This window comes from Lynx canadensis, chromosome A1 (genome assembly GCF_007474595.2).
Source record: "Lynx canadensis isolate LIC74 chromosome A1, mLynCan4.pri.v2, whole genome shotgun sequence".
Taxonomy (NCBI): Eukaryota; Metazoa; Chordata; class Mammalia; order Carnivora; family Felidae; genus Lynx; species Lynx canadensis.
Window position 1 is genome coordinate 22,139,851 of NC_044303.2, and position 23,034 is coordinate 22,162,884.

A 23,034-nucleotide genomic window follows, 5' to 3' on the forward strand; every position below is an offset into this window, starting at 1 on the left:
TGGAACTCAGGAAGTATGATGCCTCCTACTTTGTCCTTCTTTTTCAGGATTGTTTCGGATATTCATGGGTCTTTTGTGGTTCCATACAAATTTTAGCAGTGTTTTCTCTACTTCCGTAAAAAAAAATTCCATTGGAATTTTGATGGGGATTACCCTGAATCTAAAGATGGCTGTAGACAGTATGGACATTTTAACAATACTAATTCTTCCAATCCATGAACATGGGATACCTTTCCATTTATTTGTGTGTTCTTCGATTTCTTTCATCAAAGTTTTGTAGTTTTCAGTGTAGAGATCTTTCACCTTCTTGGTTAATATTTCAGGCAAAGATTGAAAGACCCTCATTTCAAGGGAAGTAGGTAGGAAGAAAAGTAGGGTGAATGGAAAACAAAATAAATTGTTAGAAATAATCCAAATATATTAATAAAATAAATATAAATGGACTAAGTTTGCCTATTAAAAAGAGCAAATAAATTAGATTAAAAGAAGTTAGAGAGAAAATGCCAAACCTACTATTTTGGTGGTCTATTTTAATACTTTTCTCAGTGATTAACAGAACAGGTAGATGATAATTATCAAGGATATGGAAGACCTTAACAACACCATTGATAATCTTGATTTGGTGGCCATGTAAAGAATACTGCACCTAACAATTAGAAAATATATATTCTTTCCAAGCACATATGGAATTGAAATGAAAATTACAAGAATGGACTATAGAGAACATCATAAATCAAGTGTCACAAATTGCAAAGAATTAATATTGTATGTCCTCTATTTGCAATTAAGTTAGAAATTTAAAAATATATTTGCAAATTTTAAAAAGCTTCAATAATTTGTGGGTTAGGGGAAGAAATCATAATGAAAAATAGTAAATCAACAGCAGTGAAATGTAACAAAAACATTTTAAGTTAAAGCCCTGAAATAAAGGCAAAATTGTATTATCAAAAAACACAGGCCTTTAAATACTTAGAACAGACTGAAAATTAGTAAGCACCCAAGTCAATAAGTGAGAAAAGGCGTAGTTAACTCAAAGAAAGTTAAAAAAAAAAAAAAAAAAGGAAACAAAAATAAGAAGAGAAATAATGAATCAGAATAAAAAGAAATGCTGGAGGATGAGAAAATAGCTTTAACAGAAATCAGAGTGAAGGATGACCAAGAGAAAAAAAAAGCAAGAGGAAAAAGTAGTCAGTCACGTTTTCTGGGCAGGGATTTTTTTCCCCTAAGGAGATTCTTGAACCTTGGGAGATTTTATGAAAGTAGATGGCTTTAAAATGCATTTTATAAAATCTAGGAACTTCTCTCTGTACACAGGTTTTATTTAGGGGGCCTGCTTATTACTCCATTATCTCAAATGTTATCTCTTCAGAAAGGCCTGCCCTGACCATCAAATTCTAGGGTATGTTTATTTATTTATTTTGAGAGAGAGAGAGAGAGAGAGAATATGAGCAAGGGAGGGGCAGAGAGAGGAAGAAAGAGGGTCCCAAGCAGGCCCCATGCTGCCAGCACAGAGCCCAACACGGGGCTTGAACTCACAAACTGTGAGACCATGACCTGAGCTGAAACCAAGAGTCAGACACATAACCAACTTAGTCACCCAAGTGACTCTAGAATCCTACGTCACTTTATATTCATCTGCATAAATGCAGAACAATTTGTCATAACCTTATTATAAACAATAGTACAATGTGATAAGGAGAAAGAAGAGAAGAACTATGAATGATAAACTAGTTATTCTACCTGAGGTTAATTATTGCCACAAAACTGTATAATCATAATGACACAGCTTCTTAACATGTATTATCTAATTTAGTGACCACAGATATCTTATAAACAAAGTAACTCTCAGAAGTGTGACAGGTGAGGAATCCTGATAAATTACCCATCATTTTGTAATGTATGTCATGGATGCCTCTATTTGCAAAATTAGCAAATTTACAAATAGAGTATCATAAAATGATTAGTACTTCATTGGGCTATAAAAATGAAATTCTTCAGTATCTTCAAATTTCACAAAAACAAATGATTGTGCTCTTAGGTTTGTACTTATCTCAAAGGTACTGCTGGCTTCCAATCCCTAATCCCTTTATGAAATCAGAGTTCAGCCCTGACAGTTTCACTACACTCTTTCTTCCCCAGGTTCTTTCACTTCTTACATCCCTAATAACAGAGCTGTTGCCATGATCAAGACTCCCCTGACACAATATATCAGCCAGCCAGTTCTCTATCATTCTTTAGTGCAAATGTTGGGAACTTCTAATGCCTGGTTTGAGTTAACAGAGTCAACAGTGGGTGAAGAGTTGATAAAAGCAATTATTTGAATGTCCACCAACAGTTCAACTTCTCACATTCTGAAGAGACATGCAGAACTAGTGAACATTTTAAGTGTATTCTAAACTTAAATATTAAATACTACTAATATTTACGTTACTTAAGTAGTAAACAAACATATGCTTGAAACATGTTTTGGGTAAGATAACTAACCCAAAGGGCAGATTAGCATTGACAATGACTATAGATAATACTATAAATTATTCTCACAAATAGGCTATGATGATACATGGAAATATTTATTCAAAAATGTTATATTAAAACATAACACAAAAAAGACATAATGAAAATGTCACTGATTAAAGGTCTAAATATGCTGAGTATATTCATTAATAAAGCATGTAAAAATCTCTAAGAACATAATAAAAATTTAATGCTCCCTAAACTCTTTGATAGTAAAAAGATACAAAGGCTTAGAGAAGTTATGGAAGACTGACGAAATTTTAAGGGATCAAATATAAAAATATTGGGGTGTCTGGTGGCTCAGTGGGGTAAGGGGGATGACTCTTGATTTTGGTTCAGGTCATGATCTCACAGTTTATGGGATCAAGCCCCGAGTCAGGCTGTGCACTGACAGTTCGGAGCCGGCTTGGGATTCTCTCTCTCTCTCTCTCTCTCTCTCTCTCTGTCCCATCCTCGCTCACACTATCTCTCAAAATAAATAAAAAATAAACTTAAAAAAATAAAAAATAATTTTAAGTATAAAATTATTTACTTGGGGAAGGAAGTAAGTTTCAAAAAAAAAAAGCAGAATAGCAGAAAAGACATCTCTGGAGTGAGGAAGGAAAGAAAAGGACAAAGGGGCATAGACACCAGAGACTGGAAAGTCTGACATGAATACCTCTAAACAAACCGAGTATACAGTTTTGGAAAAGCTGGAAGCTGAAGGAGACCTGAGATATCATTTAATTTAAACCAGATTTACTTTTAAAAAGTAAACTAAGAGGTGATCATTAGTATTACTGAAAAAGTTCTTCATTTTACAAAACCATTCAACCAACTGTTCTATTATATAGTAAACTCCCAGTGCATTTACTCAATTTACATCAATTAGCCACTTACAGTGAGGCAAATTCAAATGAACATTTATAATAAAAAATATAGAACTGAGGTACCACCCTGGAATCTGAACTAATGAATAAAAGTGCCAAAATTTATTTATTTATGCTTTGTCTACACAAATAAATTTTATTTAAATGTCAGGAATAATCACTACTTAATAATATCTGTGTATATTCTAAAGGAAAAACAATAGTAAGTGAGCGATATTTTTAAAATACAATCCATATGTATAAATTATATCTTACTATCTTAATTTTCAACTGTTACTAATCACTGCTAGATACAACTTTGAAAATACTATTTTGCATTTCAAAGATAATAAAGAACTCCTTTGTCATCTGTTTCAATTTTACCTAACTGCTGTTGGTCTAAGTTTCTTACATGTAAAATGAGAATAAGAAAGTATCAATCTTATACCTGCTTCACAGCACGATTAAAGAGTATTAGATGAAAAGATGTACACTAGATAAAAGGAAAGATAACTTGCAATCACCCTGGGAACTTTTCAAAACACTGTATAGATATTTAGGTCTGTCTCCAAAGGGTGAGGAGTCTGGGATTTTCTCCCTAGTTTGAACCCCAGGGAAATAATCAATCTTTCTAATGTAATTAGTCATAAACTGCTAAGATGGCCATCTGGAAAACCATGGTATTATTTATTACTCCAGAAAGTTTCACTACTTTAAAACCTAAAGGATCAGTTAAGGTTGGTGGGGTGCTTCGCTGGCTCAATAGGTAGAGCATGTGACTCTTGATCTCGGGTTCATGAGATCAAGCCCCATGAAGGTGTGGAGGTTGCTCCTAATATTCTATAATCTCTAAAGGAAAAAACAAAAACTCCCAAGATGTTATAAGATGTTATAAGTGATTTGTTCTGTGCAGTTAACAAAAATTGAACCTTCTGAATTGAGGGAGTACTTAAGTTTAATTCTATAAAACTCTAACAGTTTAAATTGTTTATTTTGAAGAATATATACCTCATATGAAATGTTTAAGGTTATATTAATTTCTAAAAATGTTCACCTATATTTTCATAAAAAATAACTTACAAAACCAAATATAATCACTGAAAAAATAAAGAGGAAAATGTTTATGGATGGAATCAATCTTGCAGATGTAATTTAATTTTCTCCTTTCTACAAGGACATGGAACTTGGCATTCTTCATTATACATTAAGACTGACATTAAGTCAGGTCTGAGAAGAACAAAGTACCTCACATTTCTATTTCTGAAACCCAGCAGAGGTTTGAGCAGACAGAGCCAAAAAATCAACCCAAAAATCAAAAACATATATTCATGCTCTTCAATATTTACAAATGTATTATTTTGGCTATCATCTTAGTTTGCTTATCTTCCATAACAAAGTTCCACAGACTGGGGGGGTGCTTAAACAGAAATTTGTTCTCTCATAATTCTGGAGGCTAGAAGTTTGAGATCAAGTTGTTGGCATGGTTGGTTTCTTCTGAAGGCTCTCTCCTTGGCTTGCAGATGGTCACATTCCTCCTATGTTTTCACATGGTCTTCCCTCTATGTGTCTTTGTCCTAATATTCTCTTACAGGACACTGGTAAAAAGGAAAATTCTATTGGATTAGGGCCTTCTCTAATGACCTCATTTTAGCTTAATTACCTTTTTAAAGACCCAATCTCCAAATACAGTCACACTCTGCTGTACTGAGGGTCAGGACTTCAACATATGAATTTCGGGGTGGGGTAAGAAAAACACAATTCAGCACAAACAGCAACCCTCAGATTACACAAAGCACGTGAACAAAATTCTCTGTAGCATCTAATCCTTGTCCTGTTTTTTTATTCACCTGCTTCTTCAGGCTTGCTCAAGGGTGCCAACTTAATGAGGCTGTGAGTAATAATAAAATGGAAAATCCTTTGGGCCTTGTACCCTTGAATAATAGTTAACATACCTTGAGCAATGTAATTTCCCAATCTATGACTGAAGGCTTTCAAATTAACTCAACACTCACAGGGTTATTTTGATGACTGAGTTAACATATGTCAAGTGCTTAAGACAGTGAATGGTATACAGTAAACACTATTTGTACATGTTAGCTATTGTTACTATAAGCACCATATATTTAAGTCTTAGTATTATTATTTTTATCAGTGTAGACCTGTTACTTTAAGGATCTGCCCCCAGCCTAGAAGAAGTTGATCAATTGTGACATAAGAAAGATAATATACCCAGAACACAATGTTTAAGAGATTTCTCCTGAACTGGTCTGGGACCGGCCTGCCTCTGACTTTCCATATTTTCTTGTACTGATCCTTTAGCTTTCTAGTCATCAACCTACTCTATTCCTCTCACTCCAGGGTTCTATGGTCAATAGCTTCACTCTCATTTACTGGTCTGTGACTCACTTACTATTCTCTAGCATGACTACTGATTCAGACTTGACTTCTGCTAACTAATGTTTCCTATGTTGAACCTCCATGCCTGAGGACTTAGTCTGTAAACAAAAAATTTCTTCTTCAGGTAATTCTACTTATTCCTTCAAGATACTGACATCCTAAAGCAGAGTTAAATTATTCCTGTAATAGGGCCCACAGCACTTTGTATATCCTCCAGTATAACACTTAGCACATAACTATATTGTTTACATGTGTCACCTCCACTACATTCGCCCTTCATAAGATGTCAATCTATTTATTTTACAGTTTTAGAGGCTACAAAAGTTGAACAAATGTTTGCTGAATTAACTACTATCCATCTCTAAATAACTCCTAAATCTTTTCCTCTGGCTTTGAGACCAAGGCTAGCTGATAAAACTTTCTGTGATGATGGAAATATTCTATATGCTGTCTGGTATATAGCCCCCTGCTACATGTACCTATACATACGGTCTGTGTGTGTACATAAGTGCTACTGAACTTTTAAAATGCAACTAGTGAAAATGATAGCCTGAATCTGCAAGCTTATTTACCTTTAATTTAATTAATTTAAATTAGTAGTTAATGGCTACCATATCAGATGGTATAATGTTAGATTTGTCAAGCTCCAAAATGACTTTTCAAACTACCTTTTCTGTATTTATTTGCCTTGATAAACTGCAGGCACCTCAACTTTCTAAATTTGAATTGATTATCTGACTTTCCTAGGAAATTAAGCTGAGAAATACATTTCATCTAAATATACTATCAACTCACAAAAAAGTCTGAATTACTTACACATCAAAGTGTAAACTGATTTGATTATAAAAACTTTAAGTCAAATTTTATTTGCATTTCACTAGACCCTGTCAATCTATAGATACAATGGCTGATGTAACATATTTCAACAAACGTTTAAATAAAGATTAATCTTTGGAAAGAAAAGGACAATTATCAAATTACTAAACATGAGTTTAGTTTTTAGTTCTATGAAGGATAATAACTTGCAAACTTAGTTAAAAATATATGCTTGATACCAGCATGTAGACAACTGAGATCTGTCAACCATCTACCCATTTAATGCATTTTTTGGCAAATAATAAATGAGCAACTAGTATATGTTAGTTTGTGGAGATGGGTATACAAGTATGAATCCATACAGGAGACAGTTACAACAATTATAATGCTAATATAGAAGAGTACAGGGTACTCTGCAAATTTTATTGACTACCTATTGCTTATTATCTCAAACTCAAAAGTTACAGCATTTAAGACTCTTTTAAAAAAAAATGTTTATTTTAAGAGACAGCACATGCAAGTGCAAGTGGGGGAAGGGCAGAAGGAGAGGGAGAGACTCTCCCAAGCAGGCTCCAAGTCCAGTGTGGAGGCTATGCAGGGCTCAATCCCACGACTGTGAGATCATGACCTGAGCCCAAATCAAGAGTCAGACACTTAACCGACTGAGGAACCCAAGCCCTCTCCCCCACTTTTAAAAGTTTTTATTTATTTATTTTGAGACAGAGAGAAAGCACAAGCAAGGGAGGGGCAGAGAGAGAGAAGAGCGAGTGAGAATCCCAAACAGGCTCCGTACTGTCAGCATGGAGCCTGACATGTCGCTCCAACTCATGAACCATGAGACCTGAGCTGAAGTCAATGTTCAACCAACTGAGCCACTCAGGCACCCCCCAAGCACCCCTTGAAACTTTATCAACTATCCTATCTGTAATGTCTAAGGTAATGTCTTTCATTTCAAACATACAGAAAAGTAGAGAGTATATATCTATCAGTGTCTGGAAGCAACCAGATTTACCATGTTGCCAAATTTGTCTCAAATGCTCTTCTGAAAGAGACATGTAAGTTTACAGATCTTTCTGAATTTGGGATATCTTTCTTATCCTTAATACTTTTAATGTGCATGCTTGCATACATCCACTATTAGTATATTCCATCATTTTGTGAGTTTGTTTCTTAGTTTATATCAGCGGCATCATGTTTTACATATCTCTAATTTGCTATTTAATATTGTAATTGAGATTTATCCATAGTATAAATTCAGGCAAAGAAGTATAGTATTCCATTGTATTAATCCTCCAAATTCTATTCATTTCTCTCATGGATATTTAGATTGTGTCCACATCTTTCATTATTACAACACAGTGCAATGAATAATCTTGCACAGGTACTCTTATACACATGCATAAGATTTTCTGCAGGATAAATATCTACAAGTATGTATGTTAGATTTTAGATGTGCACCTTTTCAGCTTTATTAAATATTGCCAGATCGTTCCCCCCAAAAAGGCTGCACCAGCAGTGTATAAGGGATTACACTGATCTATGGCCTTTCTATATTGTCAGATTTCTTAATATTTTACATCCTCATTGAGGTTTTAATTTGAATTTCCCTCCTTCAAAACACAGTTCCAACCTACTTTCTTCCCCCAAATCTTTCATTAGTCCCATGAATTACCCCCAAGAAGATAGGGTGCTTTGTCTGTATATAGCTAGTATGTGGCCAACTTTGCAGCTAACATGAAATTCTTTTCCTTAAGCACTCATTAATGTGCCACTTAAGTCTGTCAGCTGTTTTAACTTTAAAATGCGAATTTCAAAATTATGTAAGTATGAAGACTATTAAGTGGCCAATAATATGCCAATTTCAATATTAGATAGGTATAAAGACTATTAAGTGCTCAATAATATGTGTATAGACACATATGAGACATTGGGATTGATGCTTTATAAGTATTTTATTCAGACATTTCCTAAAAAAGAAGGCATAATGGATAATTTAGACCCATGTTGAAATAAAAAAGAAAATACTTTCTTCAAGTGTAACTAAGTATTTCTAAGGCAATACTTGATGAGAAAAGCCTTTTATATCACTTTCAGTCCTTACCCATATACTGGGTTATAATACCGTATATGTATGGGGGAGGCAGGAATATAACAATTGTGAATCAAGAGGGGCAGACACTGTGTGTTGTACTTAGTATTTCTTACATGACATAATCTAGTAGTGGTTACCTTAGTTAATGCTTGTGAAATTGAACTGTATTTAAGTTCCTAAAAATATATGATATGTGAAATGACCATCATATCTAACCAATTTTAAATCTAAAGATTTACAATTTGTCATGATTACAATACAATCATGATTCCTACCTACCCATGTGAAGCAGGCAAAAGGAAAATATTTAAGAGACAATTTAAAATATGGAAGAAAATCTCAATGGTGGCCATAAAATATTTTTTTCTGATAACTTTTTAAGGAAGGCAGAAAATGAGGGAAACATGAACTATTATTACTTTAAAGTAATTTTTAAACAACAAAACAACAGTGTGAGTTGGCTAATTTTGAACTCATTAGACAAATTATTTTCAAAATTATTCCAGAGAGACGACTCTCCTCATGTACCTCACCAAAAATCAAAAACCAAAACCAAAAAGCCAAAACTTAGGAAATATTCAAGAATGTTTTTGAAGAATTATTTGTGACAGTAAAAACTGGAAACAATCCAAGCTTCCATTAGTACTAGAATGAAGCAATTGATGTATATTCATGTAATGGAATATTATGTAGCAAATACCTATAAGTGGTAACGTGGATGAATCTCATACATGAACTGTTGAACAAAAACCCAAGGACAAAATAATACATATTGTGTAATTCTATTTATATACAATTCAGAAACAGGCTAAATTCATCTTTGGTTTGAGGAGGAAAAAGGGGATACTGCTTAAGAGAGAGGAAGTACTTCCTGGGAAGGGATACAAGGAAGCAGCTGCACAAAAATGATTTATGCACTCTTCTGATTATGTTGGCCTTAAATAAAAGCATTTTTAAAACTTTAAACAGTTCAGGGGTGCTTGGTGGCTCAGTTGGTTAAGTGTCCGACTTTGGCTCAGGTCAGCTCAGGTCATGGTTCGTGAGTTTGAGCCCCACATGGGGCTTTCTGCTGTCAGCATAGCTGTCTGTGCCCCCCCCCACCCCCCCCAGCTCGTTCTCTCTCTGAAAATAAATTAATTTAACAAAAACTTTAAGCAGTTCAGATAAAGCATAATTTGCCTTTCCACCTCTTTCAACCAATCCCTTTCTCCTGAGAAGAACCACTGAACAGATGGGTGTGTATCTGTTCAGACCTTTTTTCCCTGTGAGATATATATATACATATACATATATATGTATATACACATGTACATTTTAAATTGCATGTTCTTCTTTTTCTGTTTCTCAATTGATAGAACTTTTTTTTATTGAAAATGCGATAAATTCACATTAAAAAATATTCAAATAGTACAAAAGGGTGTATGGCAAAATTTAGACTCTTCTTTCTGGGGTGGGTCCCTGTTTATAATATCTTGTATATTTTCTGTCATGTGTTTAGACGTATATGTATATTTTTCCCATTTTCAATATTATTTTTTGAAAAATCACACAAATGAAGCATTTTAGGAATACGAACCTTGAGCATTCTATCTGGTGATAGATTATATAGGAGTACTCTGAATATATAATCACTACAGTTTATTAATGAAAGGGAAATGTTACAAATTGAAAATGCACACTACAACTTTTATTTGTACCTATTTATAATTTCTGACAAAAAAAGATCTTGCCTTAAAAAAATCTTGCTTTATATTAAGCGAATACATACAAGAAAAATCATGAGAAAAATAATCCTTGTAAGCAGGCTTTTCATTTAATATCTCTTATTACAGAAGAGCAAAGAATTTTTAGAATTCTGTGGATAGTTTTCATTTGAATGTCCCTATTTACTCAGTGCTGCTTATAAGCTATTCTTTATTTCCTCCTCATGTCAGCCCAAATTATATTTCTTTTCTTTCTTTTTTTTTTAAATGTATTTATTTTTGACAGAGATTGAGAGAGAGACAGATCATGAGTGGGGGAGTGGCAGAGAGAGAGGGAGACACAGAATCTGAAGCAGGCTCCAGGCTCTGAGCTGTCAGCACAGAGCCCGACGTGGGGCTCGAACTCACGGACCTTGAGATCATGACCTGAGCCAAAGTTGGACGTTCAACGGACTGAGCCACCCATGTGCCCCCAACATTATATTTCTTAAAAGTCAACATTTCCTACAGGATTATAGGGCACAAGGGTTGATTAACTATAGTCACTTAATTAGAGGGTTAGGAATTATTCTAACTACACCAGAATATCTAGTAGTTAATCTAACAGAAAATCAATTGTTTTTAGAGTAGAAACCATCAAAATTCCATGACCATTATATTTCATTTAAGATACTGTTCCCTTAAAATCTGATGACCTTTCACAATAAAATTAAATATATACATATATATTTCACTAAAATACTATAAAATATTTAATATTTTAACTTATAATTTTGCTGTATTAGCTTTAATTATATGAAAGCATGTTGCTGTTCACTTCTCAGATGAAATAATTTGCCAATTTTTACTTTCTTGAAAACAGAAAGAGATACATACTTTAAAAATGAACAAATGAGGGGTGCCTGAGTGGCTCTGTCTGTTAAGCGTCCGACTTCGGCTCAGGTCATGATCTCGTGGTTTGTGAGCTCGAGACGTGCGTCGGGCTCTGTGCTAACAGCTTAGAGCCTGGAACCTGCCTCGAATTCTGTGTCTCCCTCTCTCTCTGCCCCTCCCCTGCGCACGTTCTGTCTCTCAATAACAAATAAACGTTTAAAAAAAAAATGAACAAATGAAATGATATTGGTCCCAGTAAGAATACTGTGATACAGTGCCAAATATAAATTCTAGTTTGTTTACACCCTTTGTAACTTTTTTTTAAATGATATTTTAGGAAGCTTTTTTTTTCCTTAAATAGACTACCTTAAAATTTACACCCAATTTATAAATCTTATTTTGTTATTTCTTACAACAAGAACCAGCACAATAATTTGCACATAGATAGTACATGAATAAGTGAGATGATTTTTTTTCAATGCAGCATGGCTTAATGTCAGAATTTTTAAAATTATGTGTTCATAAAAAAGGTGATAATATAAGCGATTTTCAGATCTGTATCTATGTGGAAGGCTTTTTATATCTCTAGGGAAAAGTTAATAGTTAATATTGACATTTTCAAAAAATATTTGACTTTCTTATGTAACATCATAGAAAGTGGCATGGTGTAGACATTCTGGAGAAACAAACTCTAATGGGAAAGAAGAGATTGATTTAATGTTTAAATTCTAACCTTTCTAAAAACTTTTAAGAATGAGACAATTAACAAACAGCTATTTTGTTTGCCAGGCAAAGCTACAGAGCAATTAGAAGACTAATTTGGGCCATGAAATTTCTAGGATTAAAGGTCTGGATTAGAATTCTGAGGCCAAAAATTATTGTCACAAAGGTGTGAGCTATTATTTTAGAGTCTCAGTAATCTCACCCCTAAGATTTACTAAATGTTTATAGTTTGGTCAGTAAAGAACTTGACTCAATATGTAACACAATGCAAGAGCTGAAATGGTAGCTATTATTTTTATTATTTCTACTTATATATTTCCCAAACACCTCAAATTCAATTGAAGATCTCTCATACTCTCTCAAATCTGCTCCTTCTGTTTGCCTTATTCTAGAAGATTTTATTATTTTCCCAAATATTTGTGGCTTCTCCCTTGGGCAAGATTATCCTTCCCCACTTACCGATCACATGTTTTGCCATGTGATTTGCACTGGATAATGAAACATGGGTGGAGGTCAGCATGTAGGTCACCATTATCTTTGCCATGATACCATCAACATTCTACATATAGGCTGGAGCACAGCCACAAATGACCTCTTAAAGATGTGTAGTGTAAGCAATAAGCCTTTTGGTAAACTTGGGATTTACAGGATGTTTGCAACCATGAAGGAACCTTGCCTATCCTGACTGATTAGATTTATCTTAGTGAACATGGCCTTGACATCCACCTAAATATTCAAAGAAGGAGTCTGGGAAAATTTTTACCCTCTCTCTCAGTTTTGTTCTTTGGCCAGTTGTTCAATTCTGGTCAATTCTGCCTCCCTAATATTTCTCAAATTGTGCATCATTAATATGACCTTAATCCAAGTTTTATTTTTTATCTATTACTACAGTATTTTCTTTCTCCAGGTTTGCTCCCCTTAAGCATTTTAATCTGCATTAGTAAGATTAATGCATTTATTTTCTCTTAAATACTTCAAATGCATGTCACAATTGTAAGAGCTTAAACAGTTATAAATTCATAAATGTCATAAAACTGAAATTTTCTTAAACACTTAAATTTTTTTTTAATGTTTATTTATTATTAAGAGACAGAGGGAGACAGAGCATGAGCATCAGAGGGGCAGAGAAAGGGGGAGACACAGAATCAGAAGCAGGCTCCAGGATCTAAGCAAGCTGTCAGCACAGAGCCCGATGTGGGGCTCAAACTCACAAACCACGAGATCATGACCTGAGCCGAAGTTGGATGCTTAACTGACTGGGCCACCCTGGTGCCCCTCTTAAACACTTTAATTGCTTAAATACCAAATACATACAGATTATTTCAGTAATATTGATTATGTCAGTAATGACACTCATTTCTAAACTTAACACAAAAGTATTAATAGCATAAGACTGATTTACTTCATTGTTTCTATGCTTAAGTCAAAGAGAACTCTAGGTCCAAAGGGCTTCACTGAACAAGTTCTACCAAATACTTAAGGAAGATATCCAAGGGTTTTTTTTTGTTTTTTGTTTTAAATAGATTCCCCATATAAGTGAGATAATACAGTATTTGTCTTTCTCTGTTTGACTTACTTCACTTAGTATAATGACCTCAAGGTCCATCCGCATTGTGGCAAATGGCAGGATTTTTCTTCTTTTTTATGACCTAATAATATTTCATGTATGTATGTATGTATGTTTGTATGTGTATACAAACACATATACCACAACTTCTTTACCCATTTCATCCATTGATGGATACTTAGGATTGTTTCCATATCTTGGTTTCCATACATGAGGGCACAGACAGCTTTTTGTTAGTGATTATTTCCTTCAGATGAATACCCAGAAGAACTGCTGGAACATATGGTAGCTATATTTTTAATTTTTTGAGGAACCTCCATACTATTTTCCATAGTGGCTGCACCAATTTATATTCCCACCAACAATGCACAAGAGTTTCTTTTTCCCTATATCTTCACCAACATTTATTATTTCTTGTTTGCCACAGTTATTAAAACTAGCCAATCCTAAACTGTTACTCTACCCTGATTTACCTTTCTTGCAGAAACACCAATAATGGCTTTCGCCTAGCCTTTCCTCTTGCTCTTGTTTCTGCCTCCTGACCAAAACCTGAAGCTTTCTCCATGCCCTGGTGTGCCCCCTTCTTTCAGGAAACAGAAGTAAAAAAATTTCTTTCAATAGCATTAGCCTCTCCATGTTATTACTCAGTCATCTCCATAAATTCAAAGCCTGCAGGTACAAATGAGACAACTATAAAATAACAATAACAAAAAGATTAATGAAATGGAGAAGATTCTGGGGGAAAAAAAGCCAGATAAGCTGAGTTTTGACAGATCTTAACCCAAAGTTTAAATGCACTCAATCATTTTAGAAGATACATAAATAGAAATTAGAGAAGGTAAAGTTAAATAAGGAATCTGCTGAGCCACATAAGAAACCAAAATACCTGAACTTTTCTTTTGATGGTGGCAACAGTGAACATTGCATGGTGCTTGATGCAAATGCAGATTTGGAGGTGCTAACAGGACAGCACAAGCACTCACATATGCTTTACCTCCTCTATCAGGAAAGGATATAATCTCAAATCAAGTACAAGCTTGGGAACGAGCAATGGTGCAGCCATTTTGGAAAATAAGCTGGCAATATCTAATAAAGTTAAACATAGGCTTACCATACAATACAGCAATTATGTTCTTAGGTATTCACCCCATTGAGTTGAAAACTTATGTCCATCCAAAACCTGCAAGTGAATTTTTTTTATAGTTTATTTATTTTATTTTGAGAGAACGTGCTTGAGCAGGGTAGGGGCAGAGAGATAGGGAGAGAGAGAATCCCAAGCAGGCTCCGCGCAGAGCCCTGACATGGGCTGTGAGATTATGATCTCGGCCAAAATCAAGAGTGGGATGCTCAACTGACTGAGTCACCCAGGTGCTCCGGACCTGCATATGAATGTTTAAAGCAGCTTTACTTACAGTTGCTAAAAACTGGAAAGAATCAAGCTGTCCTTCAATAGGTGAATGGATCAACAAACTGGTACATTCATGAATGAAGTATTATCCAATAATAAAAATAAAAGTTATTAAGCCACAAAAAGAAACTGTCTAGACCATATTGCTAAATGAAAAGAAGATGGTCTGAAAAGGCTACATACTCTATGAATCCAACTAAATGACATTCTGGAAAAGATAAAAGTATAGGAACAGTAAAAATATTAGTGTTACCAGGGGTGGATGGGGTGGGGGAAAGTGGGATGGAGAAAGGAATGAATTGATAGAGCATAGTGGGGATTTTTAGGGCAGTGAAACTATTTGTTATGATAATGGTGATATATGATATTATACATTTGTCAAAACCCATACAATTGTATTATACCAAGAGTGAACCTTCATGTAAACTGTGGAACTTTATCAATATTGGCTTGTTAATTGTACCAAATGTAGCACACTAATATAAAATGTTAACAATAGGGAAAACTATGTGGAAGAGGTGGTATGAAAGAAGTTCTTTGCTCAACTTTTCTGTAAAACCCAAACTACTATAAAAATAAAAGTCTATGAATAAAAAGGGGGGGGGAGAATGAGGAGTCTACAAACACAAAAAACAGCTCAGATGTTGCCACTCAGAATGAATGATAAATGTCTATTATACCTTCCCTAAAAATAATACTAGTAGCAACGATGTTAAGGTGGGATTCCTTCTAGTATGATTCATGAGCCAAAAGGCCTACTTTGTAACATGACATACTACCAAATACAGAAGCAGAAAATATTGATGAAGGGCCAACTATAAAATTAATTTGCTCTCAAGAGGTGGAACAGAAATCATCCCATTATATATTCCCAAGAAATAGTGTAATATTCCCCCCAAAAAGTCAAGACAAGGGATACTCTGTTATTGTGAATTTTTAACATCATGCATGCACACGACACTTCCCTCTGTCAAGAACTGTCTTTTAGTTTGCTTCTCTACCACAGGCACGAACCAGGTGGTATCACATATCCATAGGTAAGCTCTAACTTGGCCATGCTTGGCACACCAATCAGTTCTTGAGTTAAGACAAAGAAATGCCTGTTGTCAACTTTATTAAACTCCCATCTCTGTTACCTACTTTTGTTCAGTTTCTTACATTCTACCACAGCTATTAGTCCACTCTGTTTAGTATATATCTTTCATAACTATCCCTTAGTTTTTTGATTCACTGCTCACTATAACTATCTCTATTGATTTAAGTCCTGACTGGCATGTCTACGGAGTTTCCTCAGTCTTTTAAACATTTATTGAGTGTTTCAATTCAGATTCAGCAAACATTTACTGAGCTCCTTCAGGCTCATTTCACCCTCATAGTTACAGCCACTCTAAGAAGCAATCTATTATTACCTCCACTTTATAGAGCAGCAAACACACCCAGAGAAGTTAAATAACTTGTCTTAGGTCACCCAAATCTAAATCTATCAGTCAAGTACAGTGCTCCTTCTACTCATCTCTTTCTCCCTAGCAAATTACAATACTCTGTTAGTTCGAATTTAAGGCTTAACTCTACCTCCTGAAACCTATTTTTCAAACTCTCCCTAAAAACACATCCCCTAGATCCACTAATCCCCAAACCAACCCTTCAAGTCCTGCTCTAGTTGATTCTTCTATTCCCAGCTCCTTTCTCTATACCCAACTACACCACTACTGTAACAGGCTAGATAGTGCCCTCAAGATTTCAAGAAAAATTCTACCAATAGAATCTCCTTTTTGGAGAAGTCAAGAGCATCATAGTCTTGTTTCGGCCTATTGTCTTCCCCTTTACAGACTATACACTATAGCAACTATGTCAATGAATTGTAGTTAACTGCTTAATAGATTCTTTTATATATTAAGTTATAAAAAACTTGAAACCAATGACTGGCCTGAAGAAATACTGATAACTGAAGATACTCTCAAAGCCCCAAAGTAAATGGATATCTGCCACATCCATTATTTTTGCAGGAAAAAAAAAAATATATCTTAACAGACTTAACTTTGACCATGAAAATCAAGCTTAGTGAAATGAACTTTCTGCTAAAAGCCATCTGAGTATATGTGAAAATTAAAACCAAGATATACTTTTCATGAATTTTTATACAAACCAGAAAAATTCAGAACCCAAGTCAATTGCTCTTGATTTTTCAATAGCAAGGTTAACAAAGTAGCTTCTTATCTTGAAAGCAAATCTTAATTGTCCACTACAGATACTAAGTTTGTAAATTAACAAAATGTGACTATTATTTTCTCAATCTCCCAAGGAAGCAGAAGGAGTAATGGTTAGGATCGAAAGCTTTGTGTGATCTTGAGACTGTCTAAAATTCATTTGGTTCAACCTACCTACCTCTTGGGATTATTGAAAGAATAAGATGATAAAGTTCTTAGTGCAGTGTCTTTTACACAGTGAGCACTCAAAATGTTCCTTCTCCTTATTTATTATGTCATGTCCTTCATCTTTGTTTCCCCACCTGTAATATTAAAATCCCTACCATACAAGGCAGTTGTGAGAATTAAACATATTGCTTGGTGCAAGCTTGGTACTTATGAAAGCCCATCACTCCCAACTGTTTAGCATTACTGGGGAATCACAAGTCAAAAAATTAGAAAACTTATACAGCCCTGGGTTGGGGAAAAAATACACCAGCTCTCAGGAATTATGTATTTGCTTTTGGGTGGGGGGAGTCTGGTGAGAAGAGAAGAGCAGGAAGAAAAAGAAGATACAGTTTTATAATTATATGATGTAGACAATCATTTAATCACATAATTAAGTTATGATTTCATAATGATTTGAAGTAATGATTTATAATAATCATTAAAATGCAAGGTTAAACTTACTTAAAAAACAATCAGGGACTAATACATTGTCTAAACTAAAACAACTTCAGTGGCAACTAAATATACACACAAGAAATTTAAACATTAATTAGAATAATAAAAAAATAAAGAATTTAAACATTAATTAGAAGCAACTTCAAAAACAGTCTCATTATTTCATTATCTTATGAAACCAAAACACCATTTTGAACTGGAGTTTAAGATCCAAATTAACAGGAACCCACTATTGTGAAGTTTCATTCTGTTTTAAATTTTGCATTCTTCTGAAAGAAATACATGCATACTAGACATAAGGAAATAAACATTTCAGTGTCCTTACCTGTTGTGTTCCATCTGCACTTACAATAGGGGCAGACAGAAGAGAAATATCACTACTTAAAATCTGAGCTGTATCCAGTAGGGGTGGATGTTCTGCCATTATCAATAAGACATTAATATACTGGATAACCTTCCAATTCTGAAAAACAAAAATATATAGCCATCGGTGTGTACATCCTCAAAAATATATTAAAATATAATACATTCAAGATTTATCTCATTCTTTAACCTAAAAAGATATTCTTGTCAAAGGAAATTTTGTAATACTCTTGTTAACTACTTTTTTTCTGTCAATAGACCACTTAAAGAAATAACATTTCTTACAACTTAACCAACTGTATGTCAATGTAGACAGTATAAACTAAGATATAGTCAAACCAATACATGAGAAGCTTCTATTTAAATTCCATGTCTGTGTCTCTATCCCTTCCATCTCTATACCATGTTTATTTAACCACCATTATTCTAATGAAATACTAGATAATAATTAGTATGGCACAGGCACTAAAATGCAAAGACTGTGGGAGCAATTCTACCACTAATCTTTTTCTATAAGCAGAGAAGGTGATTTTGAAGACACAATCCCCCCCACCCCATCCTAGGAACTACACAAGAATTATGATTTGTCACTAATTCCTCAGAGAAAAATGGTAGAAAATTTTGCTGAGGATTAGAATAAAAACCTTCAAGTTTTAAGCTTTAAACTCTGATACTGGTCTTCTGTCATTCTGGTTTTATTATTCTTTTGTAGGTGACACTTACTTTATAATAAGCCAAATCAGTGATGTCAGTGATGAAAAGCACATACATTTAGAAATCTTTAACTGCAGACATAGTATCACTTATATAAAAAGTAAAAGACTCGATGTAAGCAATACTAACGTACCATATTAAATGTCAGCTAATTACAAGTCAAGCTGAACTGAGCTTAATCATAAATATTACCAAATTTATACTAAAAAGCAAAATTACAAACATTTTTGGGTGCTTGGAGAATTCTGAAATTCAGTAGTGTCAAGCAAAATGTTTATCTTTTGCAAGGTATTAAATTCTTGTTATTTATTTTAAAATCTTGAATCTCTGCAGAAACTCTCAAACATGTGGATTTAACCTAAAAACAAATTTCTATTTAGATATATAAAAACTACTGTTAAGATTTTTAAAAAATATTCAATATAGGTATCTACATCAAGATTTTATACTGAAGACCACAGTAAGCAATATTTTATACTATCTCATAACAATGCATGTCATTAAACACATTATATGTGTTATAATTATATATACATATATACATATAAGACACATATTTATAATGTGTTTAACATACATACACGCACACACATATATATACACACACACATTTTATATTTATACATATATAACATATATAAAGGGGAAAACCTAACTTCTGGCTTAATCTGTATTGCTGTATTTCTTTTCTTTTTTTAAGCTTATTTATTTTGAGAGAGAGAAAGAGAGAGAGAGAGGGAGAAGGGGAGGGGCAGAAAGAGAGGGAAAGAATCCCAAGCAGGCTCTGTTCTGTCAGCACAGAGCCCAATGAGGGGCTCAATCTCGTGAACCATGAAATCAAGACCTGAGACAAAGTCAAGAGTCGGACACTTAACCAACTGAGCCACCCAGGCACCCCTGTAATGTTGTATTTTTTAAAGTATGATAAAAGCAGTGGGTAAATCATGTCAAATAATTTTATTCTGTGAATATGCAAAAAGTTGCAAGACAGGAAAGAGACAATGTACTATTTTCCCTCTTGCATGTCAAAGAAACACTCAGGGATGTTAACAGGACTAACTAGAGAAAGTTTACAGATAATTCATTTTGTAAAATTAGTACATTAAAAAAAATAGCAAACCACTGAGTACTTTTTGTCATATTGTTTAAAATATTTTACATAATATCTTTAACTAAAACTGCAAACTGCCAGTATTACTTGAACTTTAGAAACTAATGCTGAAGATATAACCATAATTTGATTTCAAGAGGTAGAATGGAAGCTTTACAAAAAGAAACACAAATTTCTTCTGAAACTCTAGTTAATTCTAATAGTACTATTATAGATTGTATCTGAAGCCACGTGCTATTGCTTTAACATTATCATTCCATTTAAGGTGTTATCTCTAATTTTATTCTTTTCAAAGCTCTAGCATATCAGAAATTTCATTCATCAATTGCTTTCTTGCATGGCTATATCCATTTCACTATATGCAAAGGTTTTATATAAGCTTGCAAATTAGAAATTACAGCCATGCAACTGAAATGATGCATTTAGAAACATAAATATTCCTTTCAATCCTGTGTAGAGAACACTGTCAGCTTTTTCTTTCAATTTCTTCTAATTCTGTTATTCCTATTTCCTACATTTTCATCTCACCTTGTGACTATAAATACCCACTTAAGTTATGCATCTATTTTTATTTTCTAATAAGGTATCATTAGATATATGAAAAAAAGGGGGGGGGGACAATTTGATGCATTTGCTAATTTTCAGGGAATAAATATTCCCCCCGTAGCTCATTTCAAGCTACCGTGGTTTAAAAACTGACCTGAAAATTCCTGATTTTTAACAATCACCTTTGTATACAAGTACAAGATGGCTCCATATCACTATTTATATCTATAATCTACATATCAATATTAATTTATATAGCAATAATATAATAAAATATTAACATTTGGGAAATCTGGGTGAAGAAAAGCTAGATATATCTGTACTACTCTTGCAAATTTTAAGTCTGAAATTTTAATTAGTGCCAAATTAAACAGTATTTAAAAAATTAACACCAGGTAGACTGCAGATCTGAATGTAAAAGGTAAAACAAAAAAGCTTCTAAAAGATAATACACAAGAATATCTTCATAACCATAAGACAGAGAAAGATTTTTTAAACAGAGTACATATTAGATTTCTTAAATCATAAAAAAAGAATGATATATTGAACTTCATTGAACAATTAAGAACTACTATTCTTTAAGAAATATCTTTAAGTGAAGGGCAAGCGACAGACTGAGAGAAGCTACTTACAACATATATAACTGAAAGAGAGCACATATTTAGCATTTATACAGGCCCCCTACAAATTGATTTAAAAAAAAAAATGCCAAGAGACTTGAATACACCCTTTACAAAAGTGGAAATTCAAGAGGCCAATAAACATATAAAAAGATTCTCAAATTCATTAGCTACTAGGAAAAAGCTAATTAAAAATCATAATGAAATGCCATCATATACTCACTAGGATGATAAAAATGAAAAAGACTGACAACATCAAGTATCAGCGAGACTATGGAACAACTGTCATACTCATATGTAATGGGAGTTGAAATTCATAAAATCACTTTGGAAACCACTTTGATATTATTTACTAAAGTTGAACATATAAATATTCTACGTTCCAGTTATGATCTGGTTATTAGACTCCTAGTCTACCAAAAAGAAATGCAAGCATATGTGCATCAAAAGATAAGTACCTGAAAGTGTATATAGCAGCACTATTCTTTCCTAACCCTAAACTGTAAACAATTTAAAATGTCCCTGCACAGTAAATGGTACCTAATTCATCCAACAGACTACTATATAGCAATGAAAATTAATGAACCAGTGAATAGGGAACAACACACATAAATTTCACAAATACAATGTGAATGAAAAACAGAATACATACAGTGTAACTCTATTTATAGAAAGTTCAAAACAGAATAAAAACCAATCTATGTGTTAAAAGTCAGGATAGGTAATTGTCTTTGGAGAAGAAATGATGGGAACTCGGAGGGGCATGAAGGCAGTTTCCGGGGTACTCATGATAAAAACACACAACAAACTAGGAATAGAAGGCAACTACTCAACATAAGAAAGGTGACAGACGACCTGTGTTGGAGTAGCAGTCCTGATGATAGGAGTCACCTTTGGGGTCCTGCTTCCCTTTTCTTGAAGGATAACACATGCTCACAGCCTGCCTTCATTCACTTCTGATTTCTGTTTCCTTTAGTCCCAGGAAGCAATGTTTCACTAATATAATCACATCTCTCTTCCAGGCTTCTGTTGAGATGCTAATTATAATTAGGTCCATGGTCCACACCCACACTAAAAACCTTATCAAAAGGCTAGTCAAACAGTTTTGGTGTTCTCTTCAGAGCATACTTTCTCATTCTTTGCACTATGGATAGACTGAAAATTTTCCAAATCTTTAAGTTCTGGCTCCTTTTTTGCTTAACAAATCCTTCCTTCAGTTCATTTCTCTCCTATTTTACCACAAGCAGTGAGAAGGAATGAAGATACTTCTTCAACACTTTGCTTCAGAACATCCTCAGCTAAATAACCCACTTTTATTTATCACTGTCAATTTCTACCTCCCATAAAACATCAGAACATGAACACAACTCAGCCAAATTCTTTGCTCTTTTATAATAAGGATCACCTCTTTCCCCCCCATTATCCAATGACAATATTCCTCATTCCCATCTGAGACCTCTTCAGAATGACCTTTACCATCGATATTTCTACCAATATTTTGATTATGATTATTTATGTATTCTCTAAGAAGATGGAGGTTTTCTCTTTAGCTCTCTTCTTTCTGAGCTCTCACCAGTTGCCAGTAGCAATCTCTTAAAAGCAATCTTGGCTTTTTTCAGCATGGACTTCAAATTTTTTCCAGTCTCTACCCCTTACCCAGTTCCAAAGCCACTTCCACATTTTTAAGATACTTGTTATAGCAGCATTCCACTCACTGGTAACCATTACTGTCTTAGTCAGTTTGGGCTGCTAGATCAAAATACCACAGACTAGGTGGCTTAAACAACATATACTGATTTCTCACAGCTCTAGAGGCTGGGAAGTCCAAGATCAGGGTCATGTTCTTGGTGAGGGCTCTCTTCCTGGCCA

At 34.0% G+C, this 23,034-nt stretch overlaps 1 protein-coding gene across 4 annotated transcripts in view; it reads right to left on the minus strand.

Annotated features, from left to right (window-relative positions):
• Positions 1 to 23,034, minus strand: part of FNDC3A (fibronectin type III domain containing 3A) — a 145,192-nt gene that overhangs the window by 102,268 nt on the left and 19,890 nt on the right. For all 4 annotated transcript variants that reach the window (XM_030310462.1, XM_030310444.1, XM_030310453.1 and 1 more), the window contains exon 2: positions 18,137 to 18,274. In XM_030310462.1, the coding sequence (XP_030166322.1) occupies positions 18,137 to 18,235 (99 nt within the window). In that variant the 5' untranslated portion in view covers positions 18,236 to 18,274. The remainder of the gene's footprint in view (positions 1 to 18,136; positions 18,275 to 23,034) is intronic.